At 44.7% G+C, this 12,479-nt stretch overlaps 1 protein-coding gene across 14 annotated transcripts in view; it reads left to right on the top strand.

Annotated features, from left to right (window-relative positions):
* The first annotated feature begins 976 nt into the window (after window positions 1–976).
* The window catches only part of ANO5 (anoctamin 5), a 54,967-nt gene continuing 43,464 nt past the window's right edge, over window positions 977–12,479 (top strand). For 6 of the 14 annotated variants that reach the window (XM_050711114.1, XM_035550401.2, XM_035550409.2 and 3 more), the window contains exons 1-2: window positions 1,028–1,188; window positions 10,981–11,025. In XM_050711114.1, the coding sequence (XP_050567071.1) occupies window positions 1,128–1,188; window positions 10,981–11,025 (106 nt within the window). In that variant the 5' untranslated portion in view covers window positions 1,028–1,127. Of the gene's footprint in view, window positions 1,189–10,980; window positions 11,026–12,479 lie in introns of all 14 variants that reach the window. The other 8 variants (XM_035550402.2, XM_035550404.2, XM_035550399.2 and 5 more) reach the window with 4 other exon arrangements.

The following is a 12,479-nucleotide window of genomic DNA, read 5'->3' as shown; positions in this document are numbered from 1 at the left end:
ACTGGTGTTGCATGCTAGTTGCTCAAGTAACAAAACCTTGTATGTTTGTTGCATACAATTGTTACATTGTCAGTATACGCCAAATAAACAAAAAAGTTAATCGGTAAAAAGGCCTCAAGATCTGCCCTGAGGGAGTGCAAATGAATAAAAAATATGTGAAACCAGTGTATTGGACAAACAGTGCATCGGAAACTACCCCTAGTTACTGAAGGAATGAGAAGATGGGGCTGTTAGGGACATAAAGATGACAACAGCTCCAGGGCAGTGCGCAGCAGCCGCCATCGGAGCCTTCTGTGGGGGTGTGGGGAGAGGCCTGGTTTGGAGCCCCTGAGGGAGGCCAAAGCAGGCTGGGCCAGACCAAGGGACCAGCACCAAACTTGTGTTGCTTTTCTCTCTTGATCCAACACCCAGATGGAAAGACTTGATTTTCATCTGCCACCTTTCCATGCCCCGTTTTCCCTTCCTCAGGCTTTGTTCTTTTTTCTGTCTGTCTCTCACCTATGACTTTGAAGACCCAAGGACAGCTAGCCAAAACAACGCTTTTACTAGCACTGCTGTGAATCCACAGTCAGGACAGCTGACAGTGATACCTTTTAGTGCCTGATCCAGCAGAGGTGAGGAGCAGCGTGCTGTTCTGCCACCCCTGCGGCAGGACCAGGAGGGCCAGCTTTCCTCCCCAACGAGAAAAAACGAGAACCGCCTGAAGTGAATGTTACTCTATCACACTTCCTTCAACTTCTCTCATCAAAGATACGTTACGATAAAAGACCCAGAAACAAAGACAGCCCTATTGCTGTATCTAAATCGACAAATGACCATTTGTCTTTCCAAACGTGCGGGGAAGGTGCAGGGCGGCCTTCGAGGGCCAGCGGCTGAGAGGGGGGTGATAGTATGGGGAGCGGCTGGGCCGCGTCCCCCTCCGCCCCGTCAGGCAGCCCGCGCCATGGAGCCCCGGCTTCCCCGGGCGGCGGCCGCCCCGCCCCGCGGGCAGTGCGCATGCATGGCCGCCCGCCCGCCCCCTGACTCACCCCGGTCTGCTCCCCACCGCACCGCACCGCTCCGGGAGGTGGCCAGCGCCTGGCGCGGGCGAGCAGGGGCCGGGAGGAGCGCGGGGAACGCGAGCCGCCATGAACCGCCTGGGCAGGAAGGCGAGCGAGACCCTCATCGAGATGGCCCCGTCCGCCGACGGTAGGTGCCCGCGGGGCGGGAGTGGCCGGTCCGAGGCTCCGTGCCCGCCGGGCTGGGCTGGGCAGGGCAGGGCCGGGCCGGGCCGGGCGGGACGCAGCCGCCTGCCCCGTTCCGCTGCCGGGCGCCTGGCGCTGAGGGGCCGGGCCCTGCCGGGGCTCCCCGGCTGGGGCTGGGAGCGGGCGGGAGGCGAGAGCCGCGGCTCGGCCGGGCAGCGCCCGCCGCACCTGGCCGGCAGCTGGCGGGGCCCTGCGAGCCCGGCGCCGGGCTGCGAGTGCCGAGCGGGTGGGCAGCGCCGAGCCGGAGCTGGCGGTGCGGTAATGCAGCAACATCCTGAAAACTCGCACGCCCCAAATAAACCCCACGACCCTTTGGCCTAGAAAAAGTTGGTAGGAGCTATGCTTTGGCAGCAGCCGCAAAGGTGCAGCCCCCGCAGGAGGGAAACACCACCTTTGGATCCGTGCCGGGCTTGGCAGCTGTCTCTTCTCCTTCGTGAGCTTGATGACAGCGTTTGTTTTAGGAAAAAATAAAACGTAATACCATTTTAAACAGCTTAAGCAATAGTGTACGCTCGCAGGTTTCAAAATACTTGACTGATTTGTTTCAGAGAGCTGGCAGCAAACGATGAGTGCAAAACTTGCCCAGAAGCAGCCAGTTGCAGTGACAGCGGCGATGTCCCAGCTGTGCCAGCCCAGCCCAGCCTTGGCCTTCCTCGAGGAAGGCCCCCGAGCTGGCAGTCTGGCTGCGGGGTCGGAGCAGGCGGGGTATGGCAGCCTCCCAGCCTGCCAGCTGTTATCCCAGCCCTGCATGGAGGCCAGAGTCACGGCCCAGAAGTGCTCGACCTGGGCTGCGGCGCTGACTGGGGGCTGCTCGGCTGGCGGAGCTTGGGACGGAAAAATAGTTACAGAACGTGTGGTAACTGTGTAGGGAGTGATGTTGGAAGTCTGGTATGTAAACTGAATCCTGTAGCTCTCATTTTTCCCATGAGCATCTTGTGGGGCTTTTTTGGTTTCTTTTTAGTCATAAACACTGAATGTAAGGGGTTTCAGTGAACAAGGATGACATATTAGCTTATACTGTACAGTAGCACATAACTGTGCATCCAAAATCATGTACCAGTTCAATTCACTTTTTAATCAAATACTTTCCTAAAACGGAAAAATAATTTCATATGGGCTGAGTAGACTTTTACAAGTTTGTTAATTGGTTGTCCAAATAAAAGTCTTTGGTTTAAAATAAATGAGGTCTTCCTTCAGTTATGGCCTACAAAAACTATCAATATGTATATATTACCGCTGGGACATCTCAAAGATCTAAACATATGCTTTGTGCTCTGAAGGAGAAGGTGGCCTCTTACACAGGCTTCAAGCCATAGCTGCCTGATGTCTGCTCACACAGTAGGGTCTGTGTGAGTAAATAGGAACAAGGCAGAAGAAAAAATAAGTGCTGCGTCTTTTCCTTAAAGACACATTAATATCTGGGGAGCACACGTGCACTTAGTTCTAGTTTACTACAGCCTTTCATTAAACTTGAGTGTTGAAGAACAAGTCAGGGGAATGAAAAGCAACTTACCAGCAGCAGCAGCTAGTTGAGTGTGCAGTCTGTCTGGAGTTCACATGCCAAATCTTCTACCTTGAAGGAAGTTTTCTGGCTTCCTGTTGAATTACACCAGTATGAGGTAATAACTTCCACTTTAAAGTGTGTGATTTTGCTTTTTGTTGAAGCTGTGTGGCATCTACCTAAATATAAAAAAAAAAAAAAAAGTAAAAAAAAATCAGGAAAGTAAACTTGGAACAATCAAATATAAGTATCAAAGGAAGAACACCGTAGTTTGTTGTTAGGAATATTTCTTTGTCTATGCTGTCGTTCAGCATTATTTTTCCTGCATGAGATGCTCACGCTACAGTATCTCTGTTGGGGAATACACCCCAAGACCACAGATGTTCTGGAAGCTCACAATTGGCTTGGTGCCGTGTTTTGAGCTGTGCTGCCTTCATATGTGTGGTTCTACAAGAACATGGAACCTGTGTGGGGAGGCCAAACCAGGCTTCTCCTCTGCAAGGCAGAAAGATTATTCATGTTCCCCTTCAGTAGCAGGGGAGTGGACCAAAGCCATGGCTCGTCTTTCTAAGATTTACCTAACTGTTCTAAATTGCAATGCTCACCGAGGTGGTTGGTCATCTTGCCTGTGTTCCCTCCAAGGAAGATACTGAAATACCAGGAGAAGCTGATGGCGTGACTTCCAAAAAGTGCTTGCGGCAGTGTTGACTTCTAGTAATGCATCACTATTTGGGACCAAATGTTACTATTGTTTAAGAGCATGTTGGTTATTTAATTGAAATTATGATTTATATTAGCAATTTAAAATCAAAACATAGGCCTATGTTCAAAACTACATCTGTCTTTAATTACTGAAGAAATGTATGTAATAATTTCCAGTCAATTTGTAGAAACAAAGATGGGTTATCATGCTCTCACTAGACTAAAATGGAAGATGTATTAATACAAAAACTGTTCGAAAATGTATTCGCAGGTAATGAAATAAAAGCTCCAAGAAATTTGGGCATAGTTGAGAATATAAAAGGCAGGTGAGGCGATACTCCATTAGCCCCGCCAACCAACGTCTAGAATTTCTTGTGGAATTTCTTTACTGCCTGAGCTGTGTCCCTGCAGGGGCACAGTTTAAATATGTGTTGGGTATCCAAAAGGTAAACCTTGTTTTAAAAGAAAATTACAGTTTGTGGTAGGCAAGTTTACTTTTTGGAACAGATCCCCATAGCTTGCACAATATCGCCTTGTATCTTAGTGCACGCAAAAAGATATTTTGCTGTAGTGCTTTTAATTAAAAACTGCAAACTTTAACCACTGTAGTGGAGTGGGGTTAAATAGGAATTTCACCCAGTGATTGTCAACTGGAAAAAAAGAAGAAAAGTTACAATGATTTGCCCTTGGACTGGTGAATGAGACCTAACACTTTTCTTTTAGTTCATGACCCTGTGTGTGAGAGTAAAGTCACTTTTGTCAACTTTTTCTGACTGGCAAAGTGGAGCACCTCCAAAGGGAGCATTAAGTGCTCTCGCCTGCCTTCTTAACCCACTGGCAATTATGTGGGATGTTCAGGCCACTTTTCTGAGAGCTGGGGAATACAGCTGAACTCTGTCAACTGGAAGAGAGAACTGAACTGGTTCTGCTGTCTCAGGCCAATGCTGTTTAGCCTTTATATAAAACAGGGTCACTGCTTCACCTTTACAGGACTCATTGAAAGGCAGGTTTCCAATGCATAGGATTTTGCTTTGTGTCTTTCTTTTTTTAATAAAAAATAGGCTTTAGATCTGACTAAAATTCAAAATTATGAAAGTACATCTACAGTTGGAGGCTTGCCAGTCTCTGTTGCTGGTCCATGAAATTTTATGACCCAAGTCTGATATTGTACACCGGAAAGTTTTTGTAGGTAATTCTCAAGTTACTAAACAAAATTCAAAGTTAGTTTGCTTTTCCAACTTTTATTGCACAGATAAATGCAATCTGCCTGACATTAGTCAGCACCTGTACGAACAGAGAGCTTAGTTGAAATGTAGGGTTTTGTTGTTTGAGAGAAGTCTGTACTCCACAGAAATGAGATAACTATCCTAAATTGGAAGAGCACCTCAACAGCTATGTACAAGTCATTAATAATTACTGAGACTCAAGGAAAAAACTCAGATAAAATGTAAGAGTTCTGCTGAAAATGGACATTTAAAATTAGGCTCAGAAAACTGTTGGCAGATATTTCATCAAAAGAAATTGTTTGTGCTTACTGTCTGTATACTAATTTGTGTGTTGTGCATGTATGCACATGGAGGAGACGTACAGATCACCTAATACAAACGTATTCCAAAAGTATTGGAAACATGATCTGGCACACAACACCACTTGGCACCTTTTCACATTTATGTGGCAAGGTAGTAATGCAGTGAACTTTTCTGTGTGTTGTTTTATTGTTGTCTGGGGGTGGAACTGAAGAGCAATATGATTGCAGAGGTTGTGCTTTGCTATCTAGCAGTACCTCTGTACTACTAGTAGTTATGTTTGGGGGTAGTTTTTCCACAAGTGCATGTGTATAAATGCACCACAGGGATGAATGATATTTGTGTCGTATCGCTAGGGATGCTTCTTGCAATTACAGTTCTGTAAAGGGTTTTGAGGTGTTAGCGATCTGCAGAAAGCTGAATAATATGTCAGGAGTTGTTTTTGAGGACTAATAATTCTTGGAGGGGTGGGGTTGACTCCAGATTGGGACTTGGCTACTTGGATTGTACTGTAGACACAGACATTTTTCCATGATGAACCTCCTGCGTGGACCTATGACTGTTAACACATGCTCCTTGCTTTAGCCGGATGCATGCCAAGAAGAGGTATGCTAGCAGACAAGTTGGTGCTGTGGGCCTAGAATAAGGCAGGCGTTTGGAATCAGTGCTGAGAACTGAGTGCTCTAACTGTGCTGAGGAGCGTGGTAATCAGTAATTACCTTTGGTAACGTAACCTAATACCATTCTGAATTCACCAATCTGGGCAAGGCAAGGGATGCAACATAAATATCTGCTTAAGGGTATTTCTCCAGAAGGGCTGAGAAAATAGCTTAATTCCCTACCTAAATTAATACAGTATTGTGGTAATCCAGTAAAGGGTTCAGAATCTATTTATATGTAGTTCGAATACATCCGAGGTTGTGCTGGGATTAGTCTTTTCACACTGCATCAGGAAGGGACTGAGGAGGACGGTTCTGACTGTATCAGGAGATCCAAGCAAAACAAACAGGATGATGACCAGGAGAGCTAATGAAGTTCCAAATGCATTTTTTGGGGAAGTGAGAGTATCTTAAGGTGAAGTGCAGTTTTCTAACTGGAAATCCCACGTGACCTTACTTAGCTGGCTCCCAAGGGTAAATGTGAAATCTGAGGCCTTTGGCAAGGCAGCAGAATGCCAGCAAGCCATGTGGGTAGGGCTCACGATGCAGACCTTTAATTTTCCGCACTAACCCTATATTAGAAAAGGCCCTGGGGTTTGTTATTCCAAAGGCTTTTCTTAATTATCTGGTAGGAAATCAGACAGCCTATATTTGTCCAATTTACAGTGTGCTAGAAATATACCATGTGGACAAGTAATGTCAAACAGATGTGTTTTTGAGGCCACTGGCTAGTTAGTTGTCTTGGCTTACTTGGGTCCTGTTCATTAGCTGGTGCTTACATGAGAAACCCTAAGTGCCAGCAGCTCTGGTCTGTTGCCCTGATCATTTTGTTGGTTGGTGGGAAATGGGGTGGTGAAGCTGCCCAGTGTCTGAAATGAAGTGTCCAGGTCACAAGCAGCTGAGGCATCCTGCCAGCAGACAGCAAGGCCTGATTTTTGTGGTGTGCTTTTTACTTGCTTAGTAAATACTCATTGAGTAAATACAAGTCATATATGTTCCTCACTTTTGCAAATCCAGTCCCCCCTCTGTTTTCCCACTCTTGCCCCATTTTGAGCTCCCTGTTGACGTGTTGCTTTTCTCTTACAGTCTCTACAGAAGATTTCTTGTGCAAGGATGGGAACGTAATGCCCGTCCATCGAGCAAGCAGTGTGTTGGGCCCCCTGCTGCTTCTAGTGCATGGCGAATGCTGAAAGAAATGAGAGATTGCGTTGCTTCACTATTAAATCAATGATTTCAGTGAAAGTCGGAGCAGTGCATTAATGAATAATGCTGTGAGATTTTAAAGGGGCCTCTGGGAACACTAGGAAAGCAAGTCTGTACGTAGTACCTTTTGAAGTGCTTGCCGCTCTTGGGCTGTGATGGAAAGCAATAGGGCAGTTGCCTTCTCTTCCTCTTTTCTGGAGTGAGTGGGGCACACACCTGCCATTTCCATGTATGCGCACAGCAGTTGCTCGAGCTGTTTGTCTGCTTCTGCAGTCAGTGCTGATGAAAAATGGCCCTCGACATATAAATAGTCCAAGTGCAAACAGGCACGGCCGTAGTCCTTCACGAGTTGCCAGGACTTCTGCTGGCTGGTATTTTACTAACCCTGCTTTTCTAAGGTTTATTTGCCATCCTATTCCCCATCACTTATATGCACCTAAATGCAACCCAATGTAAAAATACCTCACTTTATCCAACTATCGCTCGTCTGGGCTTTCTCTTTCAATTGCATTTGAACCCATTAATCACTTGGTATATGTCGTTCTACAAAATGATAGGTCCCAAAAGGTATAAATGCTACCTTGGGTGCTCACAGCACATTTGATGAACTCACACAGACAGGACTTACAATACAGTAGTGGTTATTGCCCTAACCACATGAAAGGGTCATTCAAGTTCTGTGTTACAACACTATGCTTGTGGTTTTTTGCTAAAACAGACTTACACAACTTTTATTTTTTTTAACCCAGCCCCTTCTAATCAAAAGGGGAGGTTTTATGGTCTTTATAAAAGGAAGGCAGCTAGGAGTAAACCTGATGTTCTGATTTATAATACACATTTACTATACTAGAGATTCACAGAATCACAGAACTGTAGGGGTTGGAAGGGACCTCGAGAGATCATCGGGTCCAACCCCCCTGCCAAAGCAGGTCCTTAGAGCAGGCTGCCCAGGTAGGCATCCAGACGGGCCTTGAATATCTCCAGAGAAGGAAACTCCACAACCTTCCTGGGCAGCCTGTTCCAGTGCTCCGTCACCCTCACTGTGAAGAAGTTCTTTCGCATGTTGGTGCGGAACTTCCTGTGATCCATTTTGTGGCCATTACTAACCCTTGTCCTGTCCCCACAAACCACAGAAAAGAGGTTGGACAAATCCCTCTGTCTCCCACACTTCAGGTATTTATAAACATTGATGAGATCCCCTCTCAGTCTTCTTTTCTCCAGGCTGAACAGACCCAGGTCTCTCAGCCTTTCCTCGTAGGGAAGATGCTCCAGGCCCCGTATCATCTTTGTGGCCCTCCGCTGGACTCTTTCCAGGAGATTCCTGTCTTTTTTGTACCGGGGAGCCCAGAACTGGACACAGTACTGCAGGTGAGGCCTGACCAGGGCAGAGTAGAGGGGGAGGATCACCTCCCTTGACCTGCTGTCCACACTCCTTTTAATGCATGCCAGGATCCCATTGGCCCTCTTGGCCACCAGGGCACACAGCTGGCTCATGGTCAAAATTAGAGTAGAGGTAAGGACTGTATCTTTTCCAAATTGTTATTGTTAGCATTGATTTTTTTCCCATATATTCATCTGTTTAAAATGCTGCTGTTTTTTATTTTACTACCTACGTGTTGATAAATACCCGTTCTGTGCAATCACTCATTAATAATAAAACAAACGTTGTAAGTTAATATGGCCATGAAGCAGGTAATAATTGAACGCATTTTTTTCTTCCAAGGGGATCATGAAGTTCTTTTAATATGTTCCTACTAAATTATCTTGGGTTTATGGAAAATCGAATGTTTTCATTGTTAAGGAATAGTTTTAAGGAGCAGCCCTGAGTGGGTATAAAGTACTTGAAGCGTAACCTTGAGATTGAATCTTTGGCTCAGGAGTGCAGTTGTTAATCTTCGGATGATGCCAGGTGAAGTAACAGTGTTTATTTAACTTGCTCAGGAGCCAGCAGACTAGGTGGGACCTCAGTTCCCCCAGGCAATGCAGTCATCGAGCTGGGGAGTCTAGTTGGGTCGTGCCGTGATTCCCCTCCAGCGCGTGATCCCAGGCAAGCAGGGCGCAGCGAGTCTGGCTTCACTGCACAGCGGGGCTGTGTCCTGTCAACAGGGTGGATTTGGTCAATATACGCATAAATTTAGTTAATAAGTTATTTTAAAGCCATGCTTTTCTGAGATATGGAGGCACTTAGAATAATCATTATAAAGCTTATGTGGAATGAACGATGTTATTTCGGAGCAGTAATCTTCAGTATGCATTTTTGTTAGTGATTCATTGCTGAATCAGACTCCTTGAGAGTAGGAATCAGTCAGAGTAGGTCCTAGTCGACAGTTACAGCACTAATCCCATGGAGATCTTGAGGGAGCACAGGACACGGTGCCATAAATACGGTATTGATTTAGCAATATGTAACCATGTTTTTAAATTGATTCCTCTTGTCCCATCAGACAGGCAGGCATATTGAATAATGGCAGGGCTTTATTAAGACGGTATCTTCAGGATATCCAGAAATAAAATTTTCTTTCACTATTTGGTAAGGGTGAATAACTGTTTATTTTCCCTTGGGTCACTTTAAATTTTAGTTTTATAAAATCCGTATTAGCAGTATAATCAAAGAGAATTTCCCACTTCCTATCATACTGTCTCAGAACAGTTAGGTCAGTCAAGCAGGCGGTCTTCATCCATTCGTCTGATCTTAGACTTGCAGTCATACTCAAATAGATTGCTTGCTTCCCTAAATTGTGGCTACAGTGGTGCCTTTGAAAAACTGTAAGCATGTCAGCGTCCAGACCGTTAAGGGATTTTTGTCCTTCATCAGGGAATGAACAGATAAGTTTTGAAGGACAGCTTTTTGATTCCTAAATACTAATCATATTAAACTACTTCATTTAACCAATAGGTTCAAACGCGGAATGAAATTGCTTCAATTATTTTTCCTAAAGTGCTGGGTTTGCCGTGTAGAAAAAAGGAAGTGATTCAGGCACTGTGAACAAACTTGGACTATTCCAGAATGACTCACCAGTTCATTACACCCCAAGCCATTTTTCATGCTGGTTATGCAAATAGTAAGATTGCATTAGTAAAAGTACTTTTCTGTGTGTGTGTGGAGCAGACTACAGTTATCCTAACAGGCCAAATCAGTCATGGTTGGATTCTTCAGTCTATTCTCCAGTCTCCAATTCTGAATGTTGATTTCTGTGAACTGTTTTGGGTTACTGTTGATCATCCAGGTCTGTAATTGACATAGACGTGGTCTGTAATTGTTCAGGGTGGCATACTGCAAGTTTATAAGTAGATTCCCTTGTGGTCGGGTATAGTTTAGGATAGCGTATGTTAATAATACTGCGAAATTACAGGCATAGGAAGCTCACTCATTTCCAGCCATGTCCAACTCCCAGGATGCATATGTTTAAGGAATTAGAAATAGCTGTGCACAGAATTGTAGGGCTGTTGGAGACCAAAAATAACATAGGGAAAGCAGCATTTCCTTCAGATATGACATGTGCACGCCTATGAAAGGCCAGTAATATGAATGAACATTGAAACTATTTTAATAGATCTTGATAATCATAGCGTGGTTCTCTGATTAATTTTGAACAAAAAAACAAAATTGCGAGGCCTGACCACAATTCGTACAAGTGAATTTTGAAGGGCTGTGTATGTTTAGCAGATGTTGTCATTCCTTTTGGTGTGCTGATGGTTTTAGATCTTTTTACATAGAGCATGGAGTGTTGAAGAACAAGGCAGTTCCCTTAAAGATGCTGGTTTTATCGGGGTTTTATCAGTATATATCGTTGTACTCCACCTTTAGATAGGAGGATGCAATTTCTTGAATGTGTTTTAAAGGCATTTTCTTGGGTAGGGGAAATTATTAATGTCCTCCCTGCTGCCGATACAGGGAAGTGACATCCTTGCTTCTGTTGCCCAATTAAGTGCCTGGACAAAAGGGCAAATGCAGAGATTTCAAGAGGAGCCTGCTCTGTGCTTTCTGCCTAGGTCACGGGCCTTTGTCACTGCTTGTTCATTTGCTTGGTTATTGGGCCCTTACTGTAAAGGGTGGAGGAGACATATTAAATGGATTCATGTTAGAAGTGGATTGTCCTTAAAAAGGCTTTTGGTTCTTACTGAAGTGTTTTTTCCTTTTGAAGATGACATTGCGGTTCTCACCAAGTTCAAGCTGTTGCAGTCAGAAGGTATTGTACTAGCCAGTGTCCCGCCTTCCTTCCTTTTGTCTGTGCCCTCTGTTGCTTTTTTTTGTTTTTAAAATTCCAAGAGCCTCTTGGAAATCAGACTTCAGTTTATTTGAATCGCTGATGTCACACACAGGCCATTTTTTTTTTGCAGTGGGATTTACAAGTCGGTTTTTACTTATCCTCTTGGCTAAGCGCTAGCCTGGCATCTGCATTCGTAGTGCTTGTTGCAGTTCTGCGTTGCGGCTCCCTTACACCTTCCTACATGACATGGACATGCATTTTCTTGTACTGCTGTCTAGGAACCTGCTTATATGTTGTTCAAGGAGCAAACATTTAAGTATGTTGTATTTCTCGGCTTATGTTTTGCATCCTCTTTCTGCCTTCTTGTGTGCTGCACCTGTGTTAATTCAGTTTTATTCCCCTGGATTAGAGCTACCGAGAGGATTTCTTTTCATAAGTTTATTAGCTGTGCTACTAGAAGAGCATTTCCCAAGAAAGCTCATAATCATGCTTGTTCCCATGGTTCAATTTTCACAGCTACAGAAATCATAATCCAGAAAATACAACCGCCAAAGCTGTTGTAGGCTGCGGAGTTGGTTCAAGTCCTCTCAGCATCACTGGCAAATTGAACGCCACTGCTCCGAGGATGAGGTGCCAGGCTGCTGCTGCCACGGAAAGTTGGGTGCTGAAACCCTTGGGCCGTTTGCCTCTGGGCCCTGGGCTTGCTACCTTAAGCCAAAGCTGCAGCAGCCAACCTGCTTTCCTGCCTGATGGGCAAAGCAGCCATCAGAGTGCCGTGGTGGTGCTGCCTTTCTCTTGTTTCAGCTGTTCTAGGCAGCTGCCAAGTTTGCGTATGCTTACAGAGCCCTGTATCAAGGTAGAGCCTCTCTCCAGGAATATCCTTGCAGAAACAGTTTCTCAAGCAATTTGTTCTGGATATTTTGATAGTGGCTGTCTTTCGAATAAAGACTGCGGTATTCTTATGATATTCTCCTGTTTTGTGCCTTGTGGTTCTCTTGTGTTGAATGTGCTGTTTGGGAAGTAACCTGAGTTCACTTCTGTGCTGAAGCTGTTTCTTAATGCTTTTTCTGTGTTTGATGTTGTCTTGGAGCATAGTCCCTTTAGCATTTATGATAAATTTGGGTAGGAAAAATGAGCCTAAATTAGTTACTTCCACATGATTTAACGTTGGTCTCCATGCTTCTGTCAGCATATACAAACACCTTTCTCTAGGCGTGTAAATAAAACTTATCTTTTCAAACTACAAGATACCTACAAATACAGATTGTGCAGGCATGTTTTCCGTTAATGAAATAGCATGCAACAACTCTAGGTTTAGTATAATGAAGATGTTTCTGCTGTTATGTATCATTATATACCATTGCCCAGTTTCTCATCACATCAGATGTAAGATTAAAAGTCATAAAGACCATTATTTCTAAGCAAGCTTAGAT

Source organism: Cygnus atratus, chromosome 5 (assembly GCF_013377495.2).
Source record: "Cygnus atratus isolate AKBS03 ecotype Queensland, Australia chromosome 5, CAtr_DNAZoo_HiC_assembly, whole genome shotgun sequence".
NCBI lineage: Eukaryota > Metazoa > Chordata > Aves > Anseriformes > Anatidae > Cygnus > Cygnus atratus.
The sequence above is the reverse complement of the archived record's forward strand: the minus strand, read 5'-3'. Positions and strand labels throughout refer to the sequence as shown.